Here is an 18,491-nt window from a genome sequence, read left to right as displayed (position 1 = left end):
GTCTTTGGACGCAGAAGATGTTTATATATTTGGAATTTTGATAACAGGATTTCTGCTTTTTGGAGCTGGCGGTTACCTGACTTATCGAGTGAGTAGCAAAACGTGGGCAGCTGTTCAAACCATCCCAAAGCTGCCTGCGATGCTGGATGGTATCTGCAGAGCGATCAACGCTCAAACTGAATTGTTAATAGAGATAAGCCGCAAGCTGGATATGGTTCTTGAACTGAATCAGAATCAGCTTTATTGCCAAGTTCGTGCATACAAACAAGGAATTTGACTCCGGCACACTTTGCTCTCTGGTTTTTGTTTTTTGCATTAAAGAGTATACATACAAGGGTTGGACAATGAAACTGAAACACCTGTCATTTTAGTGTGGGAGGTTTCATGGCTAAATTAGACCAGCCTGGTAGCCAGTCTTCATTGATTGCACATTACACCAGTAAGAGCAGAGTGTGAAGGTTCAATTAGCAGGGTAAGAGCACAGTTTTGCTCAAAATATTGAAATGCACACAACATTATGGGTGACATACCAGAGTTCAAAAGAGGACAAATTGTTGGTGCACGTCTTGCTGGCGCATCTGTGACCAAGACAGCAAGTCTTTGTGATGTATCAAGAGCCACGGTATCCAGGGTAATGTCAGCATACCACCAAGAAGGACGAACCACATCCAACAGGATTAACTGTGGATGCAAGAGGAAGCTGTCTGAAAGGGATGTTCGGGTGCTAACCCGGATTGTATCCAAAAAACATAAAACCACGGCTGCCCAAATCACGGCAGAATTAAATGTGCACCTCAACTCTCCTGTTTCCACCAGAACTGTCCGTCGGGAGCTCCACAGGGTCAATATACACGGCCGGGCTGCTATAACCAAACCTTTGGTCACTCATGCCAATGCCAAACGTCGGTTTCAATGGTGCAAGGAGCGCAAATCTTGGGCTGTGGACAATGTGAAACATGTATTGTTCTCTGATGAGTCCACCTTTACTGTTTTCCCCACATCCGGGAGAGTTAAGGTGTGAAGAAGCCCCAAAGAAGCGTACCACCCAGACTGTTACATGCCCAGAGTGAAGCATGGGGGTGGATCAGTGATGGTTTGGGCTGCCATATCATGGCAATCCCTTGGCCCAATACTTGTGCTAGATGGGCACGTCACTGCTAAGGACTACCGAACCATTCTTGAGGACCATGTGCCTCCAATGGTTCAAACATTGTATCCTGAAGGCGGTGCCATGTATCAGGATGACAATGCACCAATACACACAGCAGGACTGGTGAAAGATTGGTTTGATGAACATGAAAGTGAAGTTGAACATCTCCCATGGCCTGCACAGTCACCAGATCTAAATATTATTGAGCCACTTTGGGGTTTTTTGGAGGAGCGAGTCAGGAAACGTTTTCCTCCACCAGTATCACGTAGTGACCTGGCCACTATCCTGCAAGAAGAATGGCTTAAAATCCCTCTGACCACTGGGTAGGACTTGTATATGTCATTCCCAAGACGATTATTCTTTCTGCAGACCTGATTATTCGTTGCAGTCTGGACTGAATGATGGCAGTGTAGAAGATGACCAGCAGCTCCTGTGGAATGTTGTACTTCTTGAGTTGCCTCAGGAAGTACAGTCTCTGCTGGGCCTTCTTTCGAACAGTGTCTACGTGTGAAGACCATCTCAAGTCCTCAGAGATGGTGGTTCCTAAGAGCCTGAAGTGGTCCACAGCCAATACGGTGTTGCTGAGGATGGTGAGGGGGGTGTATATGGGTGGTGTTCTTCGAAAGTCCACCACCATCGTAGCCTGGAAGCGGCTTTTGGAATCAGAGGTGAAAGGATTTAATCATGGAGAAGGTTGTTTGCTCCAGAACTACGGGAATGTCCCAGAAATTTGGATATTTGGATTCGCAATTGAGAGATAACAGTAAAAACTCTTAGTGGTTGGAATCCACACAACTGCTTGAGCCAGAATACTTATTGTTTTTCTAAATCTGGTGCCCCAACGTGGCCTTGTCAACTTCTGCTAAGTGGCTATCGACAAAATATCTCCTGGATGTTATGTAAACATGGCGCTCTTTCCCAGCACCCCCGAACAGCGGTGACCCAGATAAGACTTTGCGGCCGATTGAGAAAACTTCCATCTCTCTCCTCAAGGACAATGGCGCTCTATCTGTGTTGACAGTCTAATTCTTGCACACACACTCAGTTATATATTCGCACCCCCAGGATTCCACCGCACTCTTGCAAAATATTTTATTCTTGTGTGTTGCTTAGCCCTGCACCTAATTGCCTGATTTCATTGCTTTTTCATAGATTTTTTGTTTTATCAGAAGGATTACCAGCGAAAACCAAACATTATTAGTAATTTGGACTATAGCTGCTCTCACACCAATGACCCAGCTTTCTTAGTTAGACTACAATGGATTGTTATTACTTAGTTCAACTTCAGTTGAAATGTGGATTAAAGCAGTTTTGTACCAGTGACTCAGCTTCCCTAGTTATAATTCAGTGGAATGATGAGACTATCAATATTATCATCTTCTTTTAGCGTGAGATGCTTTATTATTAAGAGTGGCTTGGAACCAATTTCTACCAGTAAAGCTGGAAGGATTATTAATTATTATTACTCCCAAGGATTATTAGTGTCATTTGATTTGTTTTTCTGTGTTCTGTATTATTGTAATGTTTTTCCTCATGTACAGCGCTTTGAGTGCCTTGTTGGTGAAAAGCGCTATATAAATAAACTTGACTTGACTTGACTAGTAAAATGTCCTGCCATTAGTTTATGTCATGCACCTAATGATGAGCCTTAGCACATCAGCAAGTCCACCCCACAACGGCTCAAAAAAACGCAATTATGTTGTTGTTTTTTTGTGATGAACTAGTCAAAGTCCAGGTTTAAATCAGAGACTTCATTAAAATAACCGCAAACAGTGGGCCGAAATTCCTCTACAGTGGTGTTAGTCATTGCAAGTTATCCCTTGATGGCAGTTTTTGCAACCAATGTTGCGTCAACCAGTTATTAGGTTAAGGGACAATTTATTTTTTCACGCAGAGCCGGGTTTGTTTGGATTGTTTTTTTTTTCCTTAAGAATAAAATGATCTATTTAATTCAATTCAAATGATTTGAGTTTTGGAAACTGAAAAACTAGAAATGACCAAAAAGCAGCCAGTACTTGAGATATGGCATTCTTCAGTTTATCCTTCTTTACTTTTTCAAGCTTGCATTTATTTTGCACGTTGATGTGCACTGCCAATGAGCTGGCTGAAACAAAGCAAATACATCTTTATTTTGCTAATAAGAAAAATAATTCACTGTTAAGTGGCTGCTTTTTCTATGTTTTTACCCATATGTTCAATTTAAATTAACAATAAACACATGTGATAGATAGCAATTTAGTAACTGTAATAATTAATATATTATTTCATTATTATTTATTTTAGCATTATCTTCTGTTCAGTTGCAACCAAATCAGTTGGCCCATGTTTAAGATTTTACTGTAAATATCAAGACAGGTGGGATATTATATTATTCAAGGTTAACATACTGCAAAAATCTCATACTAGCATGTCTAGATTGAACTAGAGAAAAATTAACAAATTATTCATTTTATTTCATCATGTTACAGCTAAGAAAGTTCGTAAAGATCCTGTTTAATCAGTGGACACACCAGCAGGTTTAGGTCATCTTTTATGTTTTTCAGGGGTTTATATAGTAATGATAAAGTCTTAAAAGACAACCTCACAAAAAGCCTTGATTAAATACAAAATCCATGTAATGTACATCGTAAGGATTTCCCTAAAACCCAACAGATCTACTTAAAATCTCTGAATTTGAGTACTTGCACCATTGTGCAGCTTATTTTAAGTTTGAAAGAGAGGGGAGCACTTGCAGTAATCCTGACTTGTCCTCCAATCCCCCTTTAACCAGATACAATCCTCCTCTTTTTTCACAATCTCTGTGCTCTCACTTTGGCTCCTAGTTGTCTTCAACTCTCATTTCCCCACAGCAGTAATGCCATTTTTCAGCTAAGTGAAATGAGATGGGCTTCCGCAAGTGCTAGACAGATGGAGGTGAGGACAGGTCCAAATCAGCAGGCAATTGAAGCACACTGCACCACAGACTTATCTTCTCTATGCTTCAAGGGAATATGACACAGCAAACAGCCTTACAGATGTGCTTTTACACGTTTGTGCAGACTGTAAAGAGAAAATGACTTGTTCGGTTGTGATAAATGTAAACAACCAAGTCTCCTTTTCACCATTTTCACTCCGTTGATGCTTGCTTTTCATCACAGTTGATACAGGATGTCAACATGCAGGCTTCATCTCTAAGGTGAAAGATGAAAATTAGCAAAACATTCTCTCAAGTCTGTTGCTGGCCAGTTTGACTCTAATGAAATAGTATGTAATCTTAAGCAGGTTGTGTGATCAGGTCGGAAACAAGGTGATGTTCACATCTGCCGCCTGCTGCAGCTCAAACACATCCCATTAGGTCCCTAATGATGTCAAGGCAGGTCTCATTGTCTGATGGTAGGAGCCAGATAATAATGACTCGTACATAACACACGTCTTTGATCTTTAAACTCTGTACTCAGTCTCATTTAACTTGGCCGATTTAAATTATTTAGCCCATTCAGCTTGTAGTCTCTGGACACCGTTTAAAACTCACTTTGTCTTTGGTCTAATTGTATCACTATTGTTGTTTTACTCAGGCTTTTGTCATTCTGTAACACATATTAGCTATAGAAATTTCTGATAAAATCCCTCTGACCTCTAGTGTACATTTAACCACCCAATGTTTGAATACTTCGTTTCTTTATTTTACTATTGTTTTTCACACTTTCCCTTTTTTTACATATTTGCAGTCAAATAAAAGTAAGTTTTTTGCTGTTACCCACAATTCTCAGTCAGTGAGCTGTTTTAATCTTTTGTCATTTTGAACACGAGCCAGTTGTTCTCGCCGGCTATGGTTTTTATGTTACACTAGAGATTGATTTGCAGAAAGAGATCAACATTCTGAGAAAATAGTCCTCATTAAGCAGCTCACAACACAGAAAGCAGAGCATTTAGTTCATACCGTTCAACATTCTTCTTCCCCGTTGTTCCCTCCGACTCATTATTTTTCTGCCTGCTTCAGTTAGTCGAAGGTTAGACTCTGTGAGCTGTAAAACCAGGAGAACAGCTTGATGTTTCGCTGCATCAACTTTTAACTCTGGCACCAAAATGTGCTGATTCTCCTGCTCTGCATGTTTCTGTGAACTTACTTTTGCAGCTTAGAAATTAAGTTTGTCCCTGCTGTTTCTCGTTAGGCCCTGATGCCACCAAGGACCCATGTCTTAGAGTTCGCTGTCCTCCTCACAAGGTGTGCATCAGCCATGACTTCCAGACGGCCATCTGCACCAATCACAAGCAACCTGCACACAGGTAAGAGTGAGTGGGCAATTTTAAAACAGAACATTTTTGCTGTACATTTTTTAAAAGATTTTATCTATAAACACAGATATAGGATGTTTGAATTTTCTAATAGTTTTAAGCCACAAGGTGGCAAAGTTAATTCTGATAAAGAAGATTGAAGGTTTCCCCCCAAATCCAACCTAAAAAAACAAATATGACTGCCTCACACATAACGTATAAAGTAGGGAAGCTGCAATATTTGATTAACATATTTTAGTCTGTTTCTTGTATACATTGCACACATAGTACTATAAAACCCTGATGGGGAACATGGTTCTATTTGTTTTATTTTGGGATCGAATGTGAACATACAGCTTAATACGTTTTTATTGGCCTGTGTTGCTAATGGCCGTTAGCAAAGCAGCTGAGTTCAACAGATAGTAAATCCTACAGTTTTTTGTTTTTTTTTTTACTTGGAAAATGAACAAGGTTAAGTTGATCATGATGCCAGTCCGGGATACAAGAGGCAGTACATAACACTAAATCACCCCAGAACCAGGATCTAGATTTTTAAATGGTGTTCATTTAAACCATATTCATCTCAATTCAGCTTATATTCGTTGCTTTAATTCACAAAAAAATTTACTTTTAAGTCACTTTACAAATAAAAACTTTATTACAGTTCCAATTACAGTTATACAGAAAATTCACAATCAATCAAATCATAATCAAATTTATACCAATTTAATGCAGTCGTATAAATTAGATTCAGTAACACAGTCTAGTCCGAATGTAAATCTAAATGTAACACAAGTCTGTCTAATTAAAATTATAATGCCAGTTGATTAAGTTATCTTAATGTTATCTTAAGTTATCTATGTAAAGAATCCCAGTCATTTGCCTTGAGTGACAGATTTTTCAGCAGTCTCTTCCCCTGAGAAAGCATGTGGCGACAGTGGACAGATAATCAAGTTGACATTGTAGTAAACTCTCTTACTGAGCAATTATGTGGCGACAGTGTAAACAAACAATGGCGATTTATCAGTGTAAGCCTGGTTCTCAAGGACCAGGCTCGGTGGGAGCGGCCATTTTCTATGACCAACTGAGGGTTTTTCCGTCGCAGGCAGAGAGCAAGCAAAGAAAAAAACAAAAAACCCTGGCCCAGGGCCGCTTTTCTATGGGAGAGAAAATGTAAGTACACTGAGTTTATGGTCGCTGCAGCTCCATTAGTGGACCTGTCCGGAAAAGAAAAATAGTTAAACAGAGAATGGCTGGGTGAGTAGATCTATGGGATGACAAACAGAGAGAGTATGCATACTTAGTCACATCATTGGCTTCTTTAGTGGCCTTGTCTAGAAAAGAGTCAAGGTCAAAGACATAATTATGGCAACTGTATCCTTTTCAGCCCAATATATGCAAAGATGGAAGACGTTTCAGACCAGGACCATCTTCTACTTCATGCGAGTAAATCACAAAGGTGGTCTCACACAAAAATGTCCAAAGTTACATTGCCAGCTTTGAGTGAATGCGTGATTCTCCTCTTTCTCTTGTCAATGTATTGATTTAGAAGAAAGGGCTTGGCATACCTTCAGTCCAATTTATTTTATAAGAACTGTAAGTAATTGAACGGGTGAACAAGAAACACACTCTGCTTCTAAAGAACCTGAAACAAAGTTAACAGGCAATGAAAAATTTACTTTTTACAGTGTTATGCACTTTTTAACAATATGTCATGTTACAATCACCAATCCTTTTGTATTTTACAAGAAACTGATGTTACAGAGCTAAAGATAGAAATGCATTTAACAAAGTGGAGAATAAATAACATATTTTTCTTTTTAAAATTGAAATCTGAAAACTGTGGCAAACGTTTGTATTTAGTCCCCCCTTAAATTTGATGTGCCTTAACACATTCCAGTGCAACCTATCAACTTTAGAAGTCAACTATTTAGTTATTTCCGCAGCAAATCATGTTTGTTACTTTCCGGTGTCATGAGGATCTGCAACATATAATATCTCCCAGCAAAGAAGTTTCCATTCTTGCACCCTTCCAGAGTTTCCAAATATAAAGGATTGTAGACAACATATTCTTATTATTATTTTTGCCCTTTTTCACATAGTTCTAAAAGCCCATCATTATTTGTTATTGGGATGTAAGTAATGTATTCAAAATTATATTAATGACCTGGTATATAAAAGAATTACCACCAGATTTTTGAAATGCTGCAGAATTGTTCCAGTTTTTGTTGGTCATGACATGATCATGTCACCTTTTTGTCCATCCACCTTCCTCAAACCAATTAAAACCATTACATGTTATTTGCTTATTTTGTATGTACTCTATATTCATATATCTGTACCTCTAAATGTCGTATCAGGGGTAACACTTTAAACAATACAGATTAATTTTAGTGTTTACAAGACCTATGAAACTTAACAAAAATTCACTAGGCAAACTTTATTTTGAGGTTTGTATAGAAGTCAGATAAATTGAGTAAAAATGTATTTTTCTCATTCTAAAAAGTTGGAGTAAAATAAATTGCTCAGACATATTGCAAAAAAGTTTAAGCTCATTATCCTAAACACGTCTGGGTCACAGAGGTTTTTCACAAAAGTGTGAAATATAACAGTACTTTCTGTTGAAATCTTTTGAGAGTCCCATGTATTCTGCTGACAGATATACAGATGCAAATTCTTCTTACCAATTAATTTTAATCACACTATCTGTTTGCTCCATCACCACCCAATTTGTTTGTGCTTTCAACCATTGTTAATTTTTAAGGATTTTCAATTTTTCAGTTCAACAAGCATTTTCTCCCAAAAAATATTAGAGCATATTTTTTTTTTTATTTCTTCTTTCTCTCTGAATTTAATGTAATTGATTTCCTGAAGTCATTAGCTCCCAAGAATGTTGGTTTTAATCCTCTTCTTGCTGTTGCATTCATTACAAGACCTATTTGCTGGTTAATGTTAGATTATTCATCTGGAATTGGTGTTTTCCCAATAGTATTGTTAACTGAAGCTTGAAGTATATATATTTTTTTCTCTATGAGCCAAATTATTTGTAGTAATTAGCATGACACTTATTTATTGTGCTCCCAGAAGACAAATCCGAACTTGGTCTCTTTGCAAATATTTGCAGAGATATTGTGGAGCGCAATGGGTTTGCATCCTGGTGGCTCATGTGTTGTTTATTTGGATGTTATTCACTGCTTAAAGGCATTTATGCATACACTGCTTACTTTTGTAATTGTACCCAAATCCATGCCCAAATTAAGTTTTTTTTTTTTTTTTAAATAGAAGTCCACAAAAGGGAAAAGGCAGATTTACTTATTCTGGAAATAGAACCAGATATTTCATGTCCCGGTAATTTGCATTAGCAGCGAGGTGTAACCTAATGACCCGGAAGTTCACAGAATTAATTCAGTGTGCCCCTGTTCTGCTGTTTCAGGTAAATATAGACAGTGCCTTGCAAGAGTAATCAGATTCCTTCGACATTCCCATAAGTCATTACATTACAAATACAAACTTGACTGTATTTTGAAGAAATTTAATGTGACATTAATACATATTGTAGTGCAGCTGAGATGTAATTTTTAAGTGGAATGCAAGTTTTCAACGTTCTGTCCAAATAAAAAACTGATAAATATGATGTGCTTTGTATTTGTGTTTATTTACCCTGATATCCCTAAATAAACTCAATTTCAAGCCAGTTGCCTTTAGAGGTCACCTAAAAGCAGCTGTTCTGTGAAGGCCTCTGAAGCTTCTTAGAAATCATTAGTGACCTAAAGGCATCACGAAGACCAAGGAGAACACCAGGGATAGGGTCAGGGATAAAGTTGCGGAGAATGTAAAGCAGGACATGATTATAAAAACAATGTCCAATGGTGGTGGCAGCATCAGGCTAGGGAAATGCTTTTCTTCTGCAGGGACAGGGAAAGTCAGAGTTATGACTAAACAAATAGTTGTATGGAGAAAAAAATTTAAAACCATGTTTTCTCTGTCTTCCACTTTACATTTATGTACCACACTGTGTTTTTTATGTAACACATAAATCCCAATAACACACATTGAGGGTTTTGGTTGAAAAAGGTTCAAGGAATATGAATAGTTATGCAAGGCATTCTACAGATGTATCTCTCAGACACTTTTTTAAGCATATCCATTCAAAATTCTATCAAATATGCATGCTTGTTGTTAACCTGTCACAGATTTTCAAAATAATTGACCTATTACTGAGACATCTTCACCAACTGCAATGTTTAATGTTCACTATCCCAGATTTGTTGTCATCGCATTCGTTTCTCTGTAAAAGAGTATGTTTGCCTCTAATTTCATCTGTGCTGAACAGATCAGGAACCAGGGTGTTCAGTAGAGCACTTACATAGAAAATTGCAATAAGATTTGAATCACGCATAATTATAGTGGTCGTTGAAGAGGACTCCTTGGACCAATCAGGAGCTGCCTCATCTGACCCTGACAACCAGAGATATTTTCTGCTCACTAGAGACGTGATTCTGTTTGACAACTTTTAATGCCTGTAAAATTATTTTCACACATGTATGTATTTAATGTATTTATTCTGAAGCGTTTGGCCTTTGGCACTGTAATAGTCTCGTTCTATGGTTCAGGCAACCTTTTATAAAGAAACTTTCAGACTAATTAACTTGTAAAATACGTTTTTCTGGTTCTCTCCTCCACAGTGTGAAAGCCAGGAAAGGCAGCGGAGGACACAAGCACAGGCTTGAACCTGGATCTCATGGAAAATGTAGGCTCTGCTCAGCAATCCAGTCATCTCCTGTATGTGGCTCAGATGGACACACTTACTCAACTAAAGTGAGTTTGCCATTCATCTTCTTTGGTTTAACTTTACCTTTTACTTTCTTCTTGTTCCAGTTCTTCAAAAATCAAATACAGAAAATCTAACAATTCTTAAAAAGCTACTGATGAATAAAAAGGTAATCGGAAAATGTAAAAATGTAAAGCCATGAGCGCATCTTGTTTCTGCTTCTTTCTTTTTCCTGCTTTCATGGATGTTTGTGCTTCAAAATCTGATTCCCCTCTTTGTCTAAGATCTGTCCATACTAAGTTGACTTTAACACAATAGCTCTTTCTAGTCTGATAAATAACTGAGTACAAAGACAATTCTAAGAGGTCTTTTCATCTGCAAGAAGTCACATTTAGACAGTTTAGAAAAGCTCTCAAATCCCCATCTTCCCATCTGACTCTTATTGCTAAGCTCTAAGTCGTAGCTCATGATCTCCCCCGAACAACAAACCACAGACTCACAATTTTATAATGCAAGAGAAAAGTCAAAGTTTAACCTTGGTGATGAGTCAAGAAGTCAATGAACAGAGGGAGATCAGAATTAGTGTGAAGAATGATAGCCAATACTGAATGTAAAGGTTATACATAAAAGAGCAGCTTTGTCCTTGATGTAACACTGCGTAAATTATTATTGACATCAGCTTTTATGTCTTCGTATTGTCCTTGTATTCAGCCATTTGGATACAAGGAGTGAAGCCATACAAGTGAGCAATATTAGACTTCATTGAAGTGCTGTACACAGCTAAATCAGTCATACTGGAACTTGAAAAGGGTTAGAGTAGTGCAAGCTGCTGTCCCTGCTTCAGTTTTACTCAGTTATTCATGTAGTTTATTCACAGACATTGCCTAAATGTAAGGACAAGCTACATTTGTTTGTGCTTTAAAGCTTAAACATTTAGACATGAACTATGAAAATGACATCATTTGTGTTTGTTCCTAATATCTGGTACATCTTAACATCTGTTTCACAAAGCTAATATCTCTTATGATGTATTGGTGCAGATAAGGCCTTGACTTTTCATTGATGGCACTGAATGAGGACAGAGTGTTGCTCAATAAAGGTGATGGACATTTCACCCGTTAACTATATTATACTTTAGTAGTTTTAGTTGTTTTGCGTCATACCATATTTTTCAGATAAGAATCAGAGCCATCTGTTTCACATTGTTCTATTATGTTATATATGGTTAAGGTCAATTAAATGTGATATTAGATATTATGAATGATTATGTATACCTATAAATCACTTTAAAAATAAAATATAAACTGATATACAATAATTTTAATTGCATGGGTACAAAATGGAAGTATGGAGGCACAAAATATGGATAGGAATTGGTGAGAGGACAATTAGACCTCGAGTCTCAGGTGTTTTTACAGATTTAATTTATCTAAACAATATTTGAATTTGAAGTTGTTCTAATGTTTCAACATCGTTATAATGTATAACCTGCAAATAAAACATCAACATTTCTTGCACTGGTTTAAAAGTAGATTTATGGATTGTAAACTTTACTTGCAACAGGCACCCTTCAGTTGAAGATGTGATGAATAATATTTTTCTAGACATTTCCCTCCTCTGTTTTCAATGGTTACATGGCAGCAGATTTCTTATTTTTCAATTTTGTTCTGTTTACTGCTTTCAGGAGGTGGTAAATGTAAACTGTGTTTCGCAAACAGCGCTGGTTTACATAAGTGACTTTCTCTAAATTCATGCTTTGTACCTCAGTTAAATGTGTACAAACTGCAACTACACTCAAAGACATTTTTTTCCCTGGCATCGCAAATCAAGGTCCAAATTGCTCTCCTTAAGAGCTCTATGAGTTACGCTGATGCACAACCTCTTTTCTCTTGCTTCTGGCTGTTACTCAATAGATCAGATTCCAATTTATTATTTATCACACATTTTAAAGTTTTTGTTCTGGCTATTCACCACACTGTCTAGTTTTGTCACTTTCTGTACAGATTTAAATAGACTCTGCAACATCTTCTAGTTTTAAAAGTGTTCTTACCTCCACCTACACCTTCACATTTTTTTTTTTTCAATTTTAATAATTCCATGCCACTACTAAGATTTGCAACTATAATAACTAATGAATTGTTTTATCAGATGACTGTATTGAAACTACAGCAAACATGGGCTCAATTGCCACTGGTGTTACTGCTTTGAAAAAATAAAAATGATGCGGCCTCATGGAGGCTGGATGACCTATCCGCCCACCCAGGACTCCTCTTCACATTGACTTTACTGTTTTTCATACCAGCTGACATCCTTCTCACATTCTTCATCGTAGAAGTATAAACCACCGGAGAATGACTCAGCCTTTGTGTTTGAGGAAAGTCAAGATGTAGTCCTCCTTAATAACCTGTCTGTCTGAGAACTGAGAAGCAACAAAAGCAGGAGGGCTGGGAAATCCCTCTGCTCTCTGTGGCAATTTAGGTGGAGGGGTTCAGCTGGTTGGTGAAGTGATGAGTCCCTGGTGCCCAACTTAAACTCTGTTCACTGTTGGGCCGCTGGTCTAAAGCTTATTCATGTTTTATTATTACATTACATGCATCCTTTGTCACAACCACACACTCTCATGCACACTCAGTATCCTATTAAGTGAACGGTGCTCTTATCTCCTGAGAGGCTTCAGTTAAATCCATTACTTCCCTCCTCCTAAATCATCTTTTCTCCTCTCCCCTTCAATTTCTCTTCTCTCTTTTTTCCTTTTTCTATTTAACCACATTAGGTGTTAAAATACTCTTTCATCAAAACCACATTAACTTGTGGAGAAAGACAAACATAAAGATTCATCGGGCATGTCTTTGTGCTGACAGTGATTACGGAAGGTCGTTCATTTCCAGGACTTTCTCACTGTTTCTCAGTCTCCCTCTCCCAACAGCTAATACAATATGTTGGAGGCAGAATAAAGCACGGCTCCTTTGTCAACAAATTTCATTAAGCAACATTAGAAGCAAAGAGGTGGCAGGGAGGAAATGATGGATTTAAAATTAGAATGTTAGAAATGGGAGCGCTCAGGATAATGCTGAGGCGTGGTACCTGCATGGAGGTTCATGCACAATCATGGTTTCACACTTACAAATCTCCTCGTCATCATCTTGCAAACAGAATTTACATAACTCATTTCATTTTTCATTTTTCGTTTTGGAAGCGTCTTGTAATTGGATTTTTTCTTCAACATGTCCAAACTATTTCTTTCCCTCCGCTTACCTGAAATAAGATTTGTACTGTTAAATTACATTCAGAAGTGCTCAATCTTTTCCTCTTTCTTTGCATTAGGTTTGTACTGCAATAAATTATAAAATGTCACTGGACATCTCTTCGTCTTCGCGTGCTTCTACATGGCTGACTAATGGACACATCTGTTCATCGAAGATAAATGACTTTTCCTGATTTAGCAAATATTCCCGTTAATCAGCAAAAGGTTCAATATTGAAATCTTTGCTATCTTCTAGTCAAATATATTGAGTAGTTAGGAACAGTTCTGCCTGGTAAATGAGCTCTCCAGAATTCAATACACTTATTTTCATCAGTGAGAACTTTATTCTACTTGTAATCATTCAAAGATTAGTTTGTTCCATATTTTTCTAAAAATTGAATGTTGGAGATTCTCTACACAGAACACTAGTGGATTATTAAAATTCATGTGCTAAAATAATAAAAAACTGCTTTACAAATGTTCAGTAAATAACCAGTTTCACTGGCTGGCTGTACATATGGGTTTTTGCCATTTCCAATTTTTTGAAGGATAAATATGAGCTAATATTTGGCTTGGAAGAGTGGAATTAGGAAACGTGAAGCAAGTAACATTACATTTGCATTCAGCAGACGTATATCCATTTATCATGGACATAAATGTCATGTTCATCTTGGCTTTTAATGATATTTCTAACTGTTAATTGATTATTCCTTTTCCAAGGTAGAATGTTTAAATAACATAACACATATGGTGTCAGTGATCTTTAAAAACAAAAACTGGGTGCAGAAATTAAAATTTATTGGGACTCTTTCTAAACCGCATAAAGTCAAAGTCATACATTGACAGTATTTGCTTGTCTACCTTCAAATAGACACGACCTGGAATGGCATCCAACTCCTAATCCATAGGTTTATCACACCCTTTGCAGTTTTAACAGCTTCAACTCTTTTGGAAAAACTTTCCACAAGATTTAGGAGTATGTTTTGAGGAATTTTTTTTATAAGAGCATTTGTGAGGTCAGACACTGAGGTCAGACACTGAGTTGGGGACTGGCTTGCAGTCTCCAGACTAATTCATCGCAAAGGTGTTCTATCTGGTTGAGTCCAGAACAGTCAAGTTCTTCTTCACCAAACTTTGTCCTCTGTGTCCTCACTCCACTCATCCACTGTCATGTTGAAACAGCGAGGGGTCATCCTCGAACTGGGAGCATGGTAGAATTCTTTCCAGTATGTCTTGGTATGTTGGAGCATTGAAAGTTTCTTTCATTGGAACTAAGGCACTGTCCAATCCCCTCTGCACCATGCACCAAACTTTATGCTTGACACAATGCACGTGCAATGCACATGTAAGGATTGGATGTAGCTGCTCTGCCAGAGTAACCCATTCCCTGAAGCTTTCTACACACTGTTCTTGAACTACTCTGAAGACCACACAAAGTAGCAACCCCTGCGCACTTTGTCTGTCTGTATACGCCGACGTCACTGTTATTTTACGTGTCCTATCACATTGTGTCTGAGTTTCTGACTCTCCTATTCATGTTCACTTTTTTATAAGAAACTAACAACTGATGATGGGATATTTAGCAGTGAGAAGATTCATGACTGGACTTCTTCTGTAGGTGGCTCCTATCATGGTACCACAGTGGAGTTTAATGACCTAAGTGAACCATTTTTTTCACACATTTGTAAAAGCAGTCTGCTTGCCTAGGTGCTTGGTTTCATACACCTGTGGTCATGGAAAGGAACACTGGAAGTTAGACGGGTGAACTAATACTTTTGGAAATACAGAGTACATGCTCTAACAAGCATACAACTCTACACATGTTTAGATAAATGTCCCTTTGCAAGTTGCAGAGAAACACTGCCTTTTTGTAACCATCACGTTTGTTGCATACATTTGGTCGAATATTTTACCTCTCTTATTAGCAGACATTGTCCTGTTGAAATACCCAGTTGTGTCCGAGTGTCAATCATCTAGTTGTTTATTTGAGGTGAATATTGCATTTTATGGTAATTCTATGTTAGCCTTATTCCACCCACTTTGAGCAAAGCACTAGTAACACTGGCCCCAAATAGATCGTCAACATAACACCATAACCACCATGCTTGATGGTTAGAAGAGTCTTCTCTGGTTTAGAAGCCTGACTCCTCCAAATATTTGTCTTGTTCTTTGTATGTAACCTTTCTTTTTTACATTCCAATAACCCTAAAAAGCTGCCACACAACTAAAAATAAAATGATTGAGGTTAACTGAAAGTTCCCAGCAGTCTCTACCTTTTGACTCTGTCAACACAAGAATGACTTCCTTTTCATGCTTTAAAATAAGTGTCTCAAACATAGTCACAGGGTTGTTGAGCTTTCAGCACTTATCTCAATATCTGGGGTGGTATTAATTTACTTCTTCAGATAAGTCACATGCTGATAAGAATTGGATAGTGCTTTGCAAGACAATACTTCCTCAAAATGAACACAATCTCCCTATAATTATTGTTCAAGAGCTGAGTGAGATGCCTTTACAACAAAATTTGCTTTAATCTTCCAGGGTGAATAAAAAGTTCCTTTCTTCTGTTGTCATTCCAGTGTAAGTTGGAGTTTCAGAGCTGCTTGTCTGGGAAGACAATCTCAGTTAAATGTGATGGACAGTGCCCCTGCTTACCTGGTCAGGAGTTTAGCAAACCATCACATAATGCGGATAAGGCTGGTAAGTACAAAGCATCCCCAACACTCTAAGTTAGAAACATAAGTAGGTCAATTAAGCTGTTCCTTATCTGTCTTCTTTTGTCTCTGCATGTGATTTAATGAGTGCTTTGAACATGTAGATGATTCGGGATTTTGTGGGAAATTGGGGTAAGCAGACAAAAAGATGACTGAAAAAGATTTATCACTTTAAGGCTCAGAAGCTCACCATTGTGACTCACTCCCCACCCACTAAAACATTTTTACTGGTTCTTCTTCAAACTCATTGGTAATTCTCAGTGTTTTCATTTTTTTCTCCCGTCATCCTTCCTCTTACTTGTTTTGTTTTCTTTCCCTCCCACCTCTCACCCCCATTATGTGACAGCTGCTGGAATTGGTGATGGAGTGAGTGTGTGTGTCTTATTGTTTGTCATGAAAATGGGATTTCGGCAGATGGATAGAGGGATTGTGGTAGAGAAATGCAATCTAACAGAAAGCAGCACAGAAAAGGATGGATTGTTATTTTTACAGGCTTCCTTTATCTTGAGCAGGGTGGTGGTGAGGTGGTGTTACTGAATTTGTTAGGAATATCTGTTTGCCCCTCCATCCGTCTGTCTGTCCCAGCCTTCCCTCGCAGATTTATTCTAATCAGCCTCAGATTAGGGGGTATTTATAAGGGTGCGCAGGCACATTTCAATGCAACTAAAAGTGTTTCATAATTAAGTGTAATACTGACTTTGTCTTCCATTCTCCACTAATAGAACTAGGATTGATGCAGTTACAGAAAAGCGTTTTACCTGCTTGACTTTTGTCACATTAATTCCTACCTGTCTTTGCTCAGATTAAACTATAATTATGTGATCAGTTTGCTGAGAGCCTGGTTCTGGGAGTAAACAGTGTTCAAGAGGTTTTGTCAGGAGAAAGAAAGTCTATTTATAAATCTTAGCCAATGATTAGACTTTTTTTGTACCTCTTTAGTCCTTGATTACACTCAGGTTTGTTTTTTATTCCCTTCGTGTTTCAAATTCTGCTCCTTCTTTCTAGCTAACTCATTCTGCACTTTTCAGAACAGCTGCTCCCTACACTATCCACCACACAGCAGGTTTTGAATGTTTGTGCATTTGTAGGTGGCTAAGATTTTGCTGTTTCACATTAGATCAACAAGGCAAAATGGTAAACAGATGGAGAGAGCAGTAAGTGAAAAAAGTTCTATGTGTCATATTGCATTCCCATGGAAACAGTTTAACGATTGTTGCAGTGTAATATGTGTAGTCAATCCTCTGGGTTTACTGATAGCCATGGGTTCAAGCTCATTTTGGACATTTACAGCAGGTTTGCAAATATCTCACCTGAACCTTTAGCTTCATAAACATTACTTTAAACATCAAGTTTCTTTAAGCTCTCAGTATTTGGTTCAGTGGTGTTTTTTGGAAATAACACTATGATGCAGAAATATGTAAAAGATAACTTCTAAAGTATAATGTTTTAGAACAATTGTAGTAGGATACACTAGGGTGTACAAAGATATCTGTGGTCTTAAATAATTTCTATAAAAACTCCTGCAATTTTGATGTTGGTGCAAAGAGAAGTTCAATAGCAATAATGCTGCAGAGGCAGAAAGACAAACAATAAAAAAGGGAGGAAAATATTTTGAAGAGAGCCTACATTGAGTTTAAACGGGAGTTTTTTTCGATCAGCTAAAAAGTTTTCTGCTTACTGAAGAGAAGGAGGATATTGATTAGCTAACTATGGCAGAATAAAAGTTTAAGTAAAGCAGACTTCTGTGATAAAACAAAACTACAGAGCAGTTAATCAAAAATTCATGTAAAATCAGAGGTGTCTAGATATTGTTGAGATTCTGTGATTCATTCAGATTACACAAATATAACAATACTGTTCCTATGCTGAAAACACATATTTGCAAAGAATGCTTAGTTGGAAAGTTTAAAGCCTGCTGGAACCCCTCGGGTGACCTTACAAAAGCAACCTTTAGAGGTAATGTGCTGATTCTGAACGTTACTTTAAAGTTAATATGTTGTTTAAGTACTTATGTCTTTGTTTCTTGCTTGGTTCACTTTATTCCGTGATGTTGTTTCTAATGTCTTTCATCTAAAAAAAATGAAGTTAAAGTCAACCAGAAAACCTTGAAATGCCATGAATTACATGCAGTTCTTAAACAGCAAGTCTATGTAGATGGGCAGTAAACAAAACTCAAGTATATTTTTAGGAATGCTTACAGCAGTAAAAACTAGATATTTCCCAAACTTGTATTAGTAGTAGTATTTTACTTCTGAAAACTGAAAAAGATATGTTTTATTTAATTTTGTATGTTTGATTATTAAGTCTGCTATACATAGTAATATATGAAATGATAACAAAGAGAAACTGTGTTGATAA

General features: G+C 37.5%; 1 protein-coding gene across 1 annotated transcript in view; it reads left to right on the top strand.

Annotated features, from left to right (window-relative positions):
- spock1 (SPARC (osteonectin), cwcv and kazal like domains proteoglycan 1) overlaps positions 1-18,491 on the top strand; it is a 169,695-nt gene that overhangs the window by 121,956 nt on the left and 29,248 nt on the right. Inside the window, exons 6-8 of the mRNA XM_047353867.1 lie at positions 5,302-5,416; positions 10,090-10,222; positions 15,999-16,119. Coding sequence (XP_047209823.1) covers positions 5,302-5,416; positions 10,090-10,222; positions 15,999-16,119 — 369 coding nt within the window. The remainder of the gene's footprint in view (positions 1-5,301; positions 5,417-10,089; positions 10,223-15,998; positions 16,120-18,491) is intronic.

The sequence above is a fragment of the Girardinichthys multiradiatus genome, chromosome 23, assembly GCF_021462225.1.
Source record: "Girardinichthys multiradiatus isolate DD_20200921_A chromosome 23, DD_fGirMul_XY1, whole genome shotgun sequence".
Lineage (NCBI taxonomy): Eukaryota > Metazoa > Chordata > Actinopteri > Cyprinodontiformes > Goodeidae > Girardinichthys > Girardinichthys multiradiatus.
The sequence above is the reverse complement of the archived record's forward strand: the minus strand, read 5'-3'. Positions and strand labels throughout refer to the sequence as shown.